At 29.5% G+C, this 18,025-nt stretch overlaps 3 protein-coding genes across 5 annotated transcripts; 1 reads left to right on the forward strand and 2 right to left on the reverse strand.

The window, feature by feature from the left end:
• Positions 1-314: 314 nt before the first annotated feature.
• LOC124950127 (leucine-rich repeat-containing protein 15) lies at positions 315-10,862 on the reverse strand. The gene is made up of 5 exons (XM_047496403.1): positions 10,179-10,862; positions 3,389-3,782; positions 2,892-3,206; positions 2,503-2,835; positions 315-2,427 (listed from the first exon to the last, which is right to left on the reverse strand). Exons 2-5 carry the CDS (start codon positions 3,779-3,781, stop codon positions 1,066-1,068), a joined length of 2,403 nt encoding a protein of 800 aa, XP_047352359.1. The 5' UTR covers position 3,782; positions 10,179-10,862; the 3' UTR covers positions 315-1,065.
• On the forward strand, positions 4,009-10,289 carry LOC124957542 (dynein regulatory complex protein 11-like). Its single transcript, XM_047514550.1, has 9 exons — positions 4,009-4,154; positions 4,252-4,404; positions 4,488-4,624; positions 5,217-5,555; positions 6,256-6,560; positions 6,647-7,178; positions 7,297-7,643; positions 7,739-7,987; positions 8,745-10,289. Exons 1-9 carry the CDS (start codon positions 4,009-4,011, stop codon positions 9,201-9,203), a joined length of 2,667 nt encoding a protein of 888 aa, XP_047370506.1. The 3' UTR covers positions 9,204-10,289.
• A 1,982-nt stretch (positions 10,863-12,844) lies between the features above and the next one.
• Positions 12,845-17,713, reverse strand: LOC124950129 (metacaspase-2-like). 3 transcript variants are annotated; one of them, XM_047496439.1, is made up of 9 exons: positions 17,597-17,713; positions 17,292-17,334; positions 17,084-17,208; positions 14,328-16,966; positions 14,040-14,199; positions 13,798-13,958; positions 13,518-13,722; positions 13,320-13,442; positions 12,845-13,234 (listed from the first exon to the last, which is right to left on the reverse strand). In XM_047496439.1, coding segments are annotated over exons 1-9 (3,594 nt in total). In that variant the 5' UTR covers positions 17,599-17,713; the 3' UTR covers positions 12,845-13,098. The 3 variants fall into 3 exon arrangements, with proteins under 3 accessions (XP_047352395.1, XP_047352385.1, XP_047352376.1); XM_047496429.1 differs by having other exon boundaries at positions 17,593-17,680; XM_047496420.1 differs by lacking the exon at positions 17,597-17,713 and adding an exon at positions 17,550-17,578.
• Between the last annotated feature and the right edge of the window lie 312 nt (positions 17,714-18,025).

The raw sequence follows: 18,025 nt of genomic DNA on the forward strand, positions 1-18,025 counted from the left end.
TTTTTAAATTTTGAGTAAATAGTTTCCGAGAAAATACGTTTCGAAATGTTTGATTAAAAATATCTTTTATTTTATGAAATATTCAAAATGTCTATCGCCAATCTCCAAGCAGTAATAAAGTTTTTGTTCATTGTTATATCGAACATTTTACAGTATATCATATGTAATAACCTAAAGTCAATTTGTACCATTTTTATTATATTCAATATATATATATTTTATATATTTTATATATATATATATATATACATATATATATATATATATATATGTATATAAACTTTACTCTTATTATTTATTATTAATAGGAGAAATTTTTAATTAAATTCTACCTTATATATTATAAAATATGTTATGAGGAAATAACAATAATAAGGAAATATTAAAGATACAATTATATAAGTACTATGTATTATTATCATTCAACAATGCGTATAATACGCTTATGCGTTTGAAAACGATTATAGAATATATTTACAAACATGAATCAGTGAATCAATGAATATATTACATCCAAATACTTTATATATTTGCATTGAATGCCTTGACATTTAAACATATTTTTTTCCTTCATTATTTTAATCAATAAAAATGATTCTGCGAAGATCTTTTAATCTTCAACAACAACAAATTCTATATCTAATATATTTCATTTAATTAATTATTCTGAATGTTAAAAAAATGGCAGTGCTTTCAAATAAACTTATTACGCTTTTCTAAATTTTCATTTGCTTGTGCGAATTACAAAATGTACATTTGTACAAACACCATGTAGTGTTAATTATCGGTATACAGTATTAAATAATCCTTAACGCATTATCACTCTGTATACATGTCTCTTGATAAAGTTTACATATTAATCAAAAACAAAGATCGATGATTATGATATACAACATACATCTATCATACGATGTATGGAAAACTCCAATTTCTCTTTATGACTAGCAGCTCGTTTCTGAAATTGTGTTTGATATTAAATTCAAATAAGAAGATCGGTTCATACAATGGATGATCCACTTATGAATGTATCAAACGAAATAGTTCCAAAAGTGCTGAAGCGATCATTCACACCTTGGTCGTGGCCAATAATTTAATATAATGCGCTTTATGCGTAATTTCAAATTCCTGGGCAGGTAAAAAGCATTGAGTTTGAATTCTAGGATGTCGAACCTTTCGTACAATATTTCGACCGATTACAACGAGCGCGATCAAGAGAGCACAAGTTGCTCCTACGATAGATAAAACAATGGCTTCTGTATTCTGTTTGAAACTTTGTACCTCAACGCATCGAGATCGACCACGATCGTCTTCAATAATACTAAATGTGATTGATTCGATATTGGCAAGCTCATCTAGAGTGGCGCATACTTTATAACGACCTGGTACTAATACTTCGAGACTGATAAATGCCGAACTGCAATTCAATTTACATTTATGTATAGCCGTTTCAGCATCAAAAACAACTATTGAAATATCGCAGGACGAAGCATCAGATTTTTTTGAAGGTGATAAATTGACGTCTATGTGTAAAGAACCTTGATCGGACACATTAACATGAACCGCTGTTATTCGAACATCTAAAGAATTTGTATTTGAAGGTTCCTGGTCCTGCTGTTCTTCTTGTTTGGTCTCTTCCAACATTATAATGTCGCTACAACCTAAACCAAGCGATACGTCGTCGTATATCGTAGGAATTAACAGTACCACGCAATAACGATATTTATGACCAAGCTGTAAATTGAACGATGAAGGTGCTGTTACTGCCAACGAACAAGGATCTCTCATCATACGAGAATCACAATGTAAAGGATTGGACTCGGTTTGAACCTCGCTGTCACCTATTGTTTCGTAAACGATCAACGTGTCACAAGTATAATGTTCCGTACAAGGTTCTATGTTCCATAAAAGATTAATCCCAGTTAATTCATCGTAATGATACTCCTTTAAAGTGGCAAGAGGTACTTTAGTCATAGATGGTGTTGGTTCTCCGCATAAAAGACTTCCTGGCGAAACTTGAGTCAAAATACCATTTTCCAAGGCAGGTGGTGTGGCACACACGGCGGAAGATTTGTCCTCATCGCTTAAACTCGAATTACTTAACCAAGTGGCAAATTCTAAAAGAGTACAATCGCAGTTCAAAGGATTATCGGAAAGAGAGAGTCGCTTTAACTGTAACTTAGTGGTCGGCACGTCGCTGGAGACCATCGTAATTTCATTGTCGTCTAAACGTAAATCTTCGAGACTCTTCAATGGCACTACTAAATCAGCCGTCAACGATCGTAAAAAATTATGTGTTAGATCTAGAGTTGTCAATTTTTCTAAATGTGCCAAAGACGCGCTCGAAACATCCACTATACGATTATTAGCTAAATCTAATCTGGTCAATGTAGATAAATGCTTGAACGAGTGATCCTCGAGAACGTCGATCTGAAACATAAGACATATGTCGTCTATTGATCAGAAACAAAATACATATATGATAATTATCTTTTCGTCACAAACCTGATTATGACTGAGAATGAGATAACTTAAATTTCTAACACCGGTTAATGCTCCTTGCTGCACATTGATAAATTCATTCTCAGATACAGTAAGAAAATGCAAACTTGGCATCCATGGTAGAAGATTTGGTCCCATTGGTCCCAATAATAAATTACTGGAAAGATCGAGTTCTTCCAAATTCTTGAGACCCCTTAATGCAGAAAGAGCCGAAATGCTGAGACGATTACCTCGCATTCGTAAAAATCGAAGTTCTGGAAGTGCCGCGAAAGCTTGCGGTGATAATTGCGAGAGTAAATTATCGCATAAATCCAGATACGTTAAATTCGACAAACCCTAAAACGAGCGATATGAATAAAATAATACTTGCGAACGTTCATTAATAAACTTACGTTGAACGAATCTGCTTCTAATGTTTTCAATTTATTATGAGAAAGATCCAATCGATCTAATCCAACAAGATACTTTAATGCCGATGTTGGAATGGTTTCTAAAAGATTATTAGGAAGTCCAAGAGCCTGAAGGGGTTTAGCTAGAGCAGTAAACGCATTTTCATGAACTCGTCTCAGTTCCCCGCTAGAAATGACAAGTCCATGTAGGCCAACATTTTCGAGAAAACGTGCTGGCAATATAGAAATTCCTGTGACAGTTACGTCCAAAAGAGAAATGGTCCCTGCTTTACTACTTTTTAAATGTTCACTAATCACCTAAATTGAAGCAAACAAAAAAAGAAATTAAATTTTTCTTAACAAGTAGATTTTACAATAATAATAATAATAATAATAATAATAATAATAATAATAATAATAATAAGAAGAAGAAGAAGAAGAAGAAGAAGAAGAAGAAGAAGAAGAATTATAATAAGAATAATAATAAAAATTAGTATTACTTGTAAAGCTGTTCTTTCACCAGTACATCTAAGAGTATGTGGAAAATCACAAGAACATTCAACGCTTGTTTTCGTAATATTAGGACATTCCCAAACAGAGTCGGATATAAACGACATTGTTGAAACTTCTTTTGAATCTTTTCCACTCGAAATACTTGACAAAGTTGTTACGGTCTCGATGCTCTCTCTCGAATTTATCGTTATCAATGTAGAATCTACCATAGATATTGTCGTTGAATTTATTATTGTTTTATCTGTACTTGTGGTTACAGTAGACGTCGTCGTAGATATCATTGCAGACGACCTAATTGTTGATTCATTGTTCCTGCCGTCAAAACACGACGCTGTCATGATTGTGGCCAAAATTATTATACTTCGAAATGTCCTCGGCATCCTGAAAAGTATAATTATCATTGATATTAAAAAGAAACATTCAACAGATGAATTATTGAAGTGATGTCGATAAAACAATCGATCTCCTTATAACTTCATTATTTTCAACTATTTCATTACTTTTTCGTCAAAATAACCTTTTCGGTAATCAATCTCTATAAAAATTAATTAACAAAATTTTTCAAGTAGTTACTTTCCATTTGTTTTGTTAAATCAATTAAAAATCGATGTCACATGATTATTACAATGAATTATGGCTCGTCACAAGATGCGATTTGGAAAAATTATTGGAATTGGATAGAGATTTACAAAAATGTAAACCTATAAAGCGAAGAAAAAATGCTTTAAATCATGCTCTAACTCTTTACATAAGGTGTATTAATCATTAAAATTTATTTTATGAGAAAATTTGTTCGAAAAAAATTTTTTTTAATCTTACGTTTCTCTATCTATTATATATACATATATAGATATCGAGATTTGGTAAGAAGACTCGTGGTATGTTATAATCAAATGATCCAAACGCAAAAACGTGAATTAATTAAAAAAATAGTTGATTGTGCGATTGGTCGAATGCTCCAGTGTAAAAGAGAAGTTGTTAAATTAGATTGCTCTTATTTTCAGTATATAAAATATATTTTATCCTAAGATAATTTTTATTGTTAGTTTAATTTTCATTATCGTAAATCGTATACGAATTCTCAAGGTGGTCAGATGATGTATTATGTCAATTAAAATTAACGCCAGATGACGTAAATACCCCTATCTTGATAGTCGATAAAAATCATGCATTAGAACGTAGAGAGTTAATCGAGGAGATAAAAAAATATGAGGGCAAAAAACGTACGTTTCAAAATGAAAAATTGAAATTGGTCAATTTTCAATATTTTTTTTTATTTTTCTACAAAAAATTCTAACATCATTTATATTGTCCATCCAATACTATACAATTATATATAAAAACAATATATTGTATTACGAAGAATAATATAATAAAAAAAGAAAAAAGAAAAAATATTCGATTGACCGATTTTTTAATATTTTGTATTCGAAACTCTGACATCACAATTATATATAAAAATAATATATTATATTATGAAAAGTAATATGATAAAAAAAAGTGAAAAATATTGGATTGACTGATTCCCAATATTTTTTATTTATTAAAAATTTTGATATCACTTATATTGGCCAAATCAATATTTAAAAAATTATATATAAAAACAATATAATAAAAAAAATAATATAATAAAAAATACAAAAAAATATTCAGATAGTCAATTTTCGATATTATTTTTTATTCGAGATTCTGACATTACTTATCAATGGAACTCAATATTACACAATTATATATAAACAATATATTATATATATATATATTATATTATTTATTTAGATATAAAATATTGAAAATTTATAATACTTTACTTATAAGACTATTCCAATAATTTGTCTCAAAGTGCGAACGATATTCTTTTTCGTCAGATAAGATCATATATTGTACCGTATGTTGCAGCTCTTGTAATACAAGAGCAAAGGCTTTCGCAAGTGATAACGGAAACTGAAGATATCTCGTCAAAAATGCAATTAACACGTAAAAAAAGATTCAGACCTGCCGATACTTCACCGAAAATTTTAGTAGAAACGTCTGAGCAAAGGCTAGCTAAGGAAGCTCGAGAAGCTCGAGAAGTTGCTGAAAAGGCTTTACATGATGCAGTGCTTTTGATACAAAGTCATGAAAGAGCTAGAGTTGGACGTCGTATTGGTAAAGAAGGTAATTTAAAGAAAAAAAATCTCTTTTTATAATTCGTTATTTTCTTAAAATACTTGAAGTATTATATATATTGCCGGTGGCGAAAAATTTACATGTTTTAGAAATTTTTTTTCCAAGAAAGAAATAAAATAAATTGAAAAATTAATAATTCAACATTGATATTTTATTTATACAGACAAATTTTTTCCACCCAATTTGGTCACATACAGGTTTTTGTGTCAACTTCTGCACGAAAATCCAAGTAGCATCCTAACTTCTTGCGTAAAAATGCAAAATTATTAAAATCCCATTATTGTCTTGTAAAATAATATTGTAGCTAAGGACAATCGACTTATCTTAAAAAAAAATGTTAATTTTTAATATTTTTCCAATATTTTTAATGAAAAATTAACATTTCTTCCAAAATGGCCTAATTTTCTTATTTTTCATAAATTAAAAAATTTGATCCGATAGCCCTTAATTTAAACATTATTTTACAAGACAATACTGAAATTTTAATAATTTTGCATTTCTACAGGAAATTAGGATGCTATTCATAAAATCCGGATTTTCGTACAGAGATTTACGCGGCAACAGATTACGAAATCTATATATAACCAAATTACGTGGAAATTTTTCGACATGATAAATGTATATAATTTCTTAATACGATATTTTTTATTTTGCTTTTTTTTTAATTTATATTTTTAATTTATCATAGCTCTACTAATGTATGAATATAAAAAAAAAGTTAAAACCGATGAGACAGCTCCATTAATAAAAGTCGATAAAGAAACATATAGTAAAGCTATCGTCATCATACAACGTGCTTGGAGAAGATTTGCAGCCCGAAGAGATATTAAAAAAAGAATCAATCATTTAGAAGAATTATTAGATATGACGATACCAAGTTGGAAACCTCAAGATATTTCTAAAAGAGACGAAGAAATTTTTCAAAGGAGATTAGATATTATACCGATTTATGCCGCAGAAACTGAAAAAATTATCCAAGATGAATCGATCAAGGTGATATTTTCGATTATAAGATTATGATTATGATTATTTTTCAATTAGTAACTAGAGAAATTTTTTAATAACATATATTTCCAAAGTTGTTGAAAATAGTGGGGCCTGGAATGATAGAAGATATCACTGATGAAATTCATGAATGGTTCATCGTCTGGTACGATACGGTTGGATATTTTGACGTTTATCCACCAGCAGAGTTAGGTGGTAGCATTCTGATAGTTACCGGACAAACTATGGATCCAGAGGAATATCTTATGCAACAGATGCAAAAGCTAATAGAGGCAAAAACAAAAAATAAAGAGGCAAAGAAACCAACGAAACCAAAGCCAAAAAAGGAGAGAACTGTAGAAGGATGGTTTATGCCGGAAACTCCACTATTTACCTGTTTGGAAATGGCTAATAATGAATTTATCGAAAATTGGAGTTATCGAGATGAATCTTCTAATCCGTTACTAAAACCTTATCTCGATTTAATAACCGATAAACTTTGTTACGAACTTCAATTTGAAATGCGACTGATTGTTGACGAACTTATGAGACTCGAATTGGAAAAATTAAACGAAGCTTTGTTAAAAGATTATGCCTCTGGTAAAGTAGATATTCCTGAGATGCCACGTGCACGTATGTATTATTATGAAAAAATAATTCGTTAATAAAAATGATATGATCGATTTAACAAAAAAAAGAAAAAATTATTATTATTATTATTATCATTATTATTAATTATAATCAGAAAGACTACGAAAAAAGGATCGAAAAAAACCCAGATCAAAAAGAGATCGTTTAGCTAATATTCCTATAACCGAACTTTTTAATGAATTAGTACAACAAAATATCATACGAAATTATCCAGAAAGAAGTTTGGACGATTGGTTCGGTGACTTTCGTTACCAAAATTACGGTGCACATTCCGAATTTCAAAATCGGTTAGGAGACATCAAACAAATTATCATGGAGTATTGCGTATTACCCCTCTCTTCTAAAGAAATACATACAGTAGCACCCTTAACACAATCCGTTTGTATCTGTGGTTTACCTGGATATGGTAAAACATTTCTAGTCGATGCAATTTGTTCGGAGGTCAAATATTTACTTTTTTTTTTTTAAATAAATCTAGAAACGCATATAAAAAGTAATACTCTAACTAGTAATTAAATATTGACTCTGTTCAATAGGTTGGTGCAACCTTATTCGACATGACACCGTTGGTATTGATTGATAAATATATTGGTAAGAAAAACGAACGAAGATTAATGGATATCATTGGCAAATTAAGTCGCTTTTATCCACCTTCCGTAATATTTATCGATGGTGGCGAGAAACCATGGTTAAAGAAAGTCCCATTAAACGAACGATATATTAAACCAAAACGATTTGCTAAACATCATACAAAGTTTATCAAAAGTATCAAACCAGGTGATCAGGTAATAATAGATCTTTTTCTATTAAGTCTTTTCAAAAATCATTTAAAAATCCTTATAATCGATCGTCATCGCAAAAAGATTTAATCACATATAATCTTGTCGATATTTGCCATTAATGGATTTATTTTCTAGTTCGTAGTTCCTGAATGGATATTTTATGTAAAATAACCATTCCTTCTACTTTCTTAAATCCGACCAAAAAATAAATATCAAACTCGATATGATTGGTAATTCGCCCACTTATAGAAAGAAAAAAAAAAAAAAAAGAAAAGCTCTTATTTTTGCTCTTTCTTCAATATGAATGAACTCCAGTCAAACGAGTATCACGGGTCCAGTCAAGCAAGACTCTTTTTTCTCTCTCTTTCTCTCTTTCTTTCTCTCACACATACACACACACACACACACACTTTTTCCTTTTATTATTTCAAACGCCTCGATGGTCCGATGCTGGTCATCAATGAAACACCTCCTACCGGTATATGGAACAACCAGAACGTAGGTGGTAGCGAGTTAACGTAGGATTTAGAGTGTCAGAAATTCCGGACAGTTACTGTTACCTACTGGCGTAGCACTCATAAGACGTGACTTTTTTTTTCTTTTCTTTTCTTTTTTTTCTCCTTTTTTTCTTCTTTTCTCAATATTCGCGTCTTGTCTTATAGAAAGGTATATATACAAGAGATAAATGTCTTTTTCGTTTAATTTTACAAGACAAGCTTGGTTATTCGAAATATTTTATTTAAATATTTGTATTTTTTAGATTTTGTTCCTGACTGTTTCTTCCGAACCTTACAAAGCGATGGGTGGATTTATGAAGGTTCACAATGTATTTGTAATGATACCTCTAACCGATTACAATACACTATACATGTATTACAAATATTTATTAATGAAATATCATGGAGTAGATAGAAACATAGATGTTTCTTGTCTGGCTAAAATGTCCGTCGGTATACCTTTGGAATTTATAAGAAAATCTATCGAAAACATATTATCACTGAAAAGAAGAATCATATTGAATCGCGAGCCTTTATCGCAAATGGAAATTATGGAAGAAGTGTGGAAATACGAGCCGCTCTCTAAAAATATCCTTGAAAAATATCAAAATTTCGAAAAGAATACTCCTCTTGGTAAAAAAAGAGAGATAATGTTAGCCAGAGAGAAAGAAGAACAGGATAAAATTGATGCTTTAAAAGCAATGAAGAAAAAAAGACGATGATAGCTAATATCGAAAGAGTATATTAGATTGAAAGAAAATTCGAAAAATCGAAGATCGAGTGGTTCCTTCTTTCTCTTGCGTATTGGCGTTCTCCAACGCTCTAAAGAAGTCCGGACGCGAAACTGGTTTTCGTCTTTGGAGATGTTGAAAATCCTGAGAGCATTCATTGAAAAAACAATCAAGAATCGATGCAGGTTGGTTACCATGAAAGTTGTCGTTACATGTTTATCGGCTTCATTATTTCTTTATCTGTTCATTTGAAATATTATATCTCAAATCTCTCAAGAAATTTGCTTATGTAGAAAATCAAGAAATGATATTGAAGGTTCCCGTCGCATGAAAGACAAAAAAAAAAGATAGAAAAAAGAAAAGCAAAAAAAAAGAAGAGAAAAAACCACAAAAATATTGAATTTATCACGCATGTAAGTACAATGAATTATAACCGACATAAAAAATGGTCGTATTGAATTATCTCTCTAAGGAAACTTGATTCCCGTCTGTCGACTACATTTAATTTAGCAATAGGTTAAAATGATCGATGATGAATGATAAGTAAATTTCAAATGAATATAAATAGAAATGAAGCATGTTGAATATTTTCGTTCGTTCTACGTTCTTCGATCGAAATGTTTCGATCTTTCGTAGACGAATCGAATCATCGAGTTGTCTTGGTCGCAAGAAGTAAAACGGGTAGATGGGAATACGAAAAAAACTAGCGGAAAAATGTCTTGTTTGCGATTTGACTGTCCTTTACTCACTGGAGATCTACAATGGTGCGCGTAAAGCTACGCTTCGTCCTTTATCTACCGTGCCCCTGTAGTTTCTCTTTTCTGTCGTAACACGCACACCGTTTCCCGCGCAACAAAGGTGGTAAGTTTTTCGCGCAGGCGCGATAGAATACCGCGCGAATATACGTACATACATAGTGCGTAGATAAAAGACAGAGAAACAGATATAATAGAAGCGAGAACACACCTGAGAATAGTGGTAGTAGTATATTCTTCCAAGACGATGATCTTCTTTTTATATGTCTTCTTCTTCTTCTTCTACGTTTTCCTCTTCTCTTTTTCCTTCTTTTTTTTTTCTTCTTCTTCTCTTCTCGTCTACCGTAAAAACACGAGTAGGACACTTGAAAGATCGCGCGCGAATTTTAGAATAAAAAGGAAATAAAAAGGAGAGGAATATAGTAGCGGCAATAACGCCGATGAGAACATAACGACGAACACATTATCGTCTTCCGTTTTAACGGATAACAACACGCGTATACAAAGGACGCAAAATCAAAGGTATTTGAAAATGAATGAAAATTTGACGGCGACGACCACGACGACGATAACGACAACGACAACGACAACGACAACGACGATGTTGATGACGATGATGATCGCGATAACCACGATCACGATGATCGTGAAAGGACGTCGTGCTACGGGACACTGTGCATCGAGCCATGCGATGCCGTCGTTCGTTGGGAGCCTCCGAGAGAGAGAAAACGTGTCGCCTCCGCCGTGTCCACGCGGTGGGGACCGCGTATCTTGCCGGTAACCTGCGTCCGTCCGTCTCTCTGTGTCTCTCCGCGTATCCACATAGCATAGCCATGTATGGAACACGAGACGACGTTCTCTCTCTCGGCCCTTACGCCCACTTGAGATCACCGTTGCTGCTCACACGCCTCGCGCCTACCTTCCTTCCCTCCCACCCTCTCCCCATTCGCATATCCTATCTCTCTCGTCAACCCACCTTCCTTTACCTTACCTTCCCCTACCCACCCTTTCCTTGCCTGACCCTGCCTCTACTTGCTGTCCGATGCACGAACAGGTATCGTCTCACAGGTTGACAACGTTGATCGACCTGCGAATAATCGTGACATTCATATTTTCAACAGATTCTATAGATTCTAAAAAAAAAAAAGAAAAAAGAAAAAAGAAAAAGAAAGAGGAATTTCATTATCATCCTCTTATATCATCCTACGAACAAATAATATACTTTAGGATCTATTAGAATCAAACATTATTATTTTGTCGCGAACAACATTATAGATAATTAAATTCGTTTTTGATTATAATCATTCGATTTTGTAAGATTTATGCAAAGACGTTTCCGCATTCGAATTCATATTTTTCTGAAATATTTAAATTTCTGTCAGAATGAACTTTATTCCCGTCTAAAAAAGAAACAAAAAAAAAAGAAAAATAAATTTAAAAAAATAAAAAAAAACGAAATTGCGCGGAAAAAAAGCGCGGCATATTTAGAAATCTTTACTCCGAAATAAATAGCCTTTTTTTTGGATATTCATATAAAAAGTCTTTTTTCTTGTTTTTAATGAGTTTTTTTTCCTTATACATGCATTCGTAGAGATAAACGAAATAAGCTAAGAGAGGAATCAATTTGAAGGTCTTCGGGATCCTCGTGAAATGCTTTTTGATATTGGAAATCGGTGCGTTCCGTTACGAAATCACGTAAAACCGGGCCTCTACGCCTACGCGAGTAGAACTAACATAGCTATAGTGAAAGAAAGTTCGACTTCTTTAACAAGTTAAAGGTGTTTATTATACGACGAGAAAAAACTACCTAAAACTTTAATATTAACTATCAATGTTTTTTTTTTTTTATTATCAATATATAATTACATTTTATAGGTAAAAAACAATTATGATTGAAAAAATGTTAGCATTGATTTTACATTATTAATAAAGCATAAAAACTTATGTAAATTATCATTTTTATATTTACGTTGATTACATTTTATATTACACTGCGTAGACGAATTATTAAATACGTATATTCTATACTTACAATAATATTTATTCAATACACATAATTTTATGAATGAAATTTTTGACTTATTAAAAAAAAAAAAAAGAAAAAAAAAAAATGTAACTTTCATTATTCACATTTAACCTTCCTATGAGGTATTACTTACACGTTCGCAGAACACGTGGGAGTAAAACCAACGCAATATTGTTGCAGTTATTCTTACCTTTCATGCTCCAACAGTTTCACTATCGCTTTGAAAGTACCTTGGATGTTTCATAGTCCTTTCGTTGAATAATATTTTGCTTTTCGATATTCTTCGTTATTTTTTTGTTTTTTTGTTTATAGTAAATTTATAGATATGAAAATTTTTTTTCGGGTCTTATATGATATAATTTTTAAATTATGATATAAAACTATATATAAAATTATATATATAAAACTTTTCATTATTTATTAGATTAATATTTATTATCATGAAATTGATTGTTAATAATACTTAAAACAATAAGAGAAATATTGATAATTAAATAATATGAAACTTTTTGATTGCACATTCTCGATAATTCTAATCATAGTTATCGATAATGATTATTTCTTAAGAAATCAACGGAAACTCGAATGATTCTATGGGAAGCCAGTTGTTCACACGCTACTGTACAAAGAACTGCAAGTGCATCAACAAAAACCTGCATAGTCCGAACCGGCTGTATCGAAGCTAGTCGATCAACCTGCTTGTATGTATATATCTACTATAAATTCATGTACAGTTGTTATCAAATCTATTTGCACTACAGAACAGATAGAAAGAATATTATTTATGTTTTTACCTGATGGTATATATATATATAATTTCTTATTACACATAAAATATTAAAAATTTTCCATTAATGACATCAATTAATATAATTACGGTATAATTATAATGCGATTCATTTACAATATAAATTTTATATCACGTTATACATAATATCAATACAATAATTTGCACATGCAGTTACACATATAAATAAATATGTAACTGTGCATTTATCCTTTGTTTGTACACATGCTTGAATGCGTCTACAAATTCACATACAAATATATTACAAATTCAATCGTTTATATCCCTTATAAGAGATTAATTTTTTTCTTTTTCAATTCAATAACGACATTTTTTATTTGCATCATTAACTTGTTCCATTATGTCAATATAATCTTTAATGTCAGACATGTATCTCCTTAAAAATTTATGGTCTTTTTTCACATTTGTAAACAACTCTCTAATATCTTTTTCTCTGTAATAATAAAGAAAAATATATAAATTGATGTAAATTAATTTATCATAAATTATTAAAACATTATACTTTTCTATAAACTCACATTACTGTACCCAAAATACAAACGACCTTGATGTTAGATGAATTTATCTTATCAAATAATTTAACTTTCATTGTAATTTTCAATATAATGTCCATACATTTACTTCTTGATATAAACGTTATGCTAAAATAAAAATGAATAATTATTTTTAAATTATTAATGTAATTATTATATAATTATTATAAATAAAATTATTACCATTCGGTATCTATTTCCATTAAATTCGTATCTTCTAATTGTTTTAGATCAAATATAAAATCTAATATTAATTTCACATCTTCTGAAATATGATTTAATAAAGGAATAATATCCTCCTCATATTTATACAACTGAGAAATATGTTCTATATTTATTTTCTCTCTTATTAATTTGTGCGCTATACTTAACAGGACATTTTCATCATCTATCAAAGATTAATATGGTATATTTAAAAATATATATGAGATCTATTACTTTTATAATAATTTTGTTTACTTACCTTCTAGACGTGAAATTACATTAATATCTTTGATCATACATGTGTTGGTATCAATATCGTTTTGGGTATATATTATTATCAATAGAGATGTAGAGATAAAACCAACTACTATCATTTGTTTATCTATATTCTCAAAATATAAATCCCATATACAATCGTTACTAAAATAAACAAAAGAACATAAATACCATATTTTGACATTTTTTCTATCTTCTATTTAGATATTAATCTATAATAATTACCTATGCATATGGATCTTTAATTTTTTTACTATCAAAGAAAATTTATCTTCTTGAAAATTATTGTTTTTCCCAATATTTTCTTCCAACACAACATGATTAACTTCTTCTCTTGAAGAGTTATTATCATAATTTTCTGTTCCATTCATGCTGCATGTTAAATCTTGATTATGAAAAAATTTATTAGTCAGCATTTGTTTAATTATATATATATATGTTTTTGTATATATATATATATATATATATATATATATATATATATGTTATTAAAACTATTAAAGTTTATTTTACCTGCCACATCAGCTGTTGGGATAATATTATTTTCGTCAATATATGTTTTATTTTGGTTATAAGCAAAAATTAATGTTGGTGACAATATATGTGATTTACAAAGGACCTGATTGTTACTATTATGATCATTAATATGTTCATTTATATCTATGTCTGAATTTTTCTTAGGTTTTATTATATACGTTGCTGAATTGTTCTCAACATTTTTCTTTGCTTTATGTAATTGTTTATCTGATCCAATAACTTCTACTCCAGTAGAAGTATCAATTAGTCTTTCATTGTTAATACTATTTTCAAAAATATTTTCATGAATTTCATTAATTTTATTTGAAACTATGTCTGAATTGTGTTGATTATTCACTTCTTTATTAATCATGATATCATCTACTTGGGTATTATTATCTTCGTGATAACACTTGAAATAATTTTCAGATTGTTGCACAATCTGTTTATTTTCAATGATACATTTTTCAAAAGATTGCGTATTCATTGCTTGTGCATTAACAATATCAACTACTGAATTCATATCCATATCATTTTCTCTAGATTGTATTTCTTGCTGAACTTCATGTATTGTCTTGACAAATGAATCATCTTCTATCATATCTGCATACACAAAAGATGATATTAATGAAGTTAAAGCTTTTACCGGTTGATTGTCGGTGCTAATATTTTCTGTATTTTCAAAATCATCATTACAATATGTGGTAGAAGAAATGTATGTATCATCTGCTGCTTGATCTGCAGATTTATTAATATTGCTATTGCTATTGTTAAACTGAATATTAGTTTTTTGTACAGTTTCACTCATTGAATGATTCTTTCTTGTTTTCTCGTACATAGAATCTAATATACAATGTTTTTCTAATTTTTCATTTTTATTTGTAATTTCATTCATTGGATTATTACTTTTATTTTGTAGTAAACTGTAATCTCTATTTTCATTTACATGTTTTGTGCTATTATTTTTTATTATATCATTATTTTCATTTGTATATTTAAATGTGTTATTATTTTTTATTGTTGTATTAACAATTTTATTTGAAGTAATTGTGAAAGAACTTGGATTAGAATATACAGGTGTAGTAAAGTCCATAGAATTCTCGTGAGATGACCCATGTTCAATTACATCAATCTGCTTCTCGTTTGTATTTAAATTATTTTCTATATTTTCAGAAGATTTTTCTAAATTAGGTAATATTGGTAAATTAGCTATTGCATTAGTAATTTCCATTGACATATTTTGAAATATCTTTGTGTTAGGTGACATTATTTCTTGATTATTCCTAGAAAAATTCATTATCACATCTTTTAATTCTTGAGAATCATTCTGTAAAATATTTAAAGACGATAGTACGTGCAAAGGTTCAGTAATTGCCATTGATTCGTTTTGAAATATTTTCGTATTTTCTGATGATAATCTAATTTGGTTTGACATTGTACATGTATTCATTTTTGTAACTTGGGGTAATTTTTCTGTATCTATATTATGTACTACTTGAGGTAAATTTGTTGCAGCTACAGTAAATTCCATTGAATCATCATTTAACTCTGTCTTATCATTTATGGCAGAGCTTTGATAATTTAAAGGATTCACAGTATCTGTAACATCATTAACTTTTATTGAATGAGGCAATGAATAAATTCCTTCTGTAATATCCATTGATGCATCTAATAACTTAGTCTTGTTAACAGAATTAATCATACTTTTAAAAAATCTATTATCATCTTCTATTTGAGGTATATTTTTATTCATCAATTTTTGTTTTTTATTCATAACTGAAGTAACCATCATTGTGTCATCCATTGAAGCATCGTGAAAAATGACTGTTTGATCTGTAGAGTTTCTCCTACAGGTCAATGGAATAGCATATGTCATTTCCATTGGTGCATTTTGAAATATCTGAGTTTGGTGATCAATCATATTCTCATCATTCATAAGGGCACTTGCCCTTGAAAATTGTTGTTGCAAATCAAGTGGTTCTTTTGTAGATTGCAAGCATTCTGTAAACTCTAATGTTTCAGTACAAAAATATTGTGTTTTATTTGATATTGTATTCATTTCATTTGTTGAATTTGATGGAACATTAGATTTTATGATAATATTAGATATCGGTATGTTTTCTTTCTCTTCTAGTACTTGTTTACACTTAACAGGTAAAATATTTTGGGACTTCATAAAAGAAGGTATTTCTGTGACCTCCATAGATATATCTTGAATACAAGTTTTGTTCAAGTCTGAACCTTCCATGTTATTTAAATTTGATATGTTATTGTGAACATTTATACTCTTATGACCACAGATATTTATGTTGTGATTTGATTCAATTAAAATATTATTCCCTTCATTGTTGCTTTTACTTTGATGTGCTAAAGATATTGATTTGTTTAATGGAGTTTCTTCAGTATATATTGATTTTAAAGAACCCATTGTAACTAAACACTCTGTTAACTCTAAAGAATCATTCATTAAATTTCTATTTTCACTTACTATCATATCACTACTTGTAGAATGATTGTTATTAGTACGAGTTTCATGATTCTGATTATTTAAATCAATTTGTCCTGTATTTTGATTTGATGATTCTTCATACGAATTGTTCCACAAGGTTCCTTGTTCTACTGAATCAGCAAACTCTCTATTTAAAGAATTATACATTACTGTGTATTTAGACATAATATATTGAAAACATTAATAAATAATAATAATTTAAAAAAAATTGAATTTTTATTGAAACATAAAAAATATAACTTACTTTACATGATTCTTCTCTGCAAAACTAACCCGTCGTTTTAGTTTTGATGTAACTGGACTTTCTTGATTTAAGGAAACATTAGAACTTACATGTTGCAGTGGTTGTCGAAGTGCTGCTTTAAGAATCTGTAAATTTCAAGAAATTATACAATTGTTACTATAAAAACGATAGACAGTAATGTTTTTCAATTAACAATGCTTTCACTTACTGAGGATTGTCCAGATCCACTTTTTCTAGACTTGGGACGTACCCTGATATAGAAAACAAGAAAATTAAATTTATGTTTATATGGTAAGGTAAATATAAGAAAAATCGAACAAATCTACTACGAAATGATATGTTTCTGAGCCACAAACCTTACATATCATTTAAATACACAATGTAAATATTTTATTATTTCACGAGAAAACAAATATTACGAATATTTTGTAATGTACAATTTCTATAAGATACTGAAAATACCTACACAAGGCAATACATGTATATAATATATATATATATATATATACCTACATTTCATTACATCTGACTTAAAAACAATTTAAAATCAACAATATTAAACAGGAATGTCAAAACCGTTGACAAACTTTACTCCCGCGCTCTTTGGTTTAATATTATGTAGTGTTTCCATATTCGCAATTTTCTCGTATTCTTGAAGAACTATTGCCATATCTTGTTGCTATAACCAATAGGAAGAAAGAACAATTGTGAATCATCCAATCAAAGATCTGCTATTGAATCAATATAATTCACTAAATAAGGCTACAATCTGATACGTTTAGAAATGTTATATCTTGTAAAATTTAATGAATTTTATTTATTTATAATTCATTTATTATAAAATTAAAAAATTTTCTTTTATACAGATGAAGAAAGTACTTGAAAAATTCTAAACCTGGCATATTATATTAATTCAAATTTGAAATTAAAAATGATCACTTG

The sequence above is a fragment of the Vespa velutina genome, chromosome 1 (genome assembly GCF_912470025.1).
Source record: "Vespa velutina chromosome 1, iVesVel2.1, whole genome shotgun sequence".
Taxonomy (NCBI): Eukaryota; Metazoa; Arthropoda; class Insecta; order Hymenoptera; family Vespidae; genus Vespa; species Vespa velutina.

Coding starts and splice junctions, on each gene's coding strand:
- LOC124957542 (XM_047514550.1), top strand. CDS start 4,009: ATGTCACATGATTATTACAATGAATTATGGCTCGTCACAAGATGCGAT. Junction 5,556..6,255: donor ACGTCGTATTGGTAAAGAAG/GTAATTTAAAGA, acceptor AATTTATCATAG/CTCTACTAATGTATGAATAT. Junction 7,988..8,744: donor GTATCAAACCAGGTGATCAG/GTAATAATAGAT, acceptor TGTATTTTTTAG/ATTTTGTTCCTGACTGTTTC.
- LOC124950127 (XM_047496403.1), bottom strand. CDS start 3,781: ATGCCGAGGACATTTCGAAGTATAATAATTTTGGCCACAATCATGACA. Junction 3,207..3,388: donor GTGAAAGAACAGCTTTACAA/GTAATACTAATT, acceptor GCTTCAATTTAG/GTGATTAGTGAACATTTAAA. Junction 2,428..2,502: donor TCATTCTCAGTCATAATCAG/GTTTGTGACGAA, acceptor CTTATGTTTCAG/ATCGACGTTCTCGAGGATCA.
- LOC124950129 (XM_047496420.1), bottom strand. Junction 17,209..17,291: donor GTGGATCTGGACAATCCTCA/GTAAGTGAAAGC, acceptor TGAAATTTACAG/ATTCTTAAAGCAGCACTTCG. Junction 13,235..13,319: donor TGTATTTTGGGTACAGTAAT/GTGAGTTTATAG, acceptor TTATTATTACAG/AGAAAAAGATATTAGAGAGT.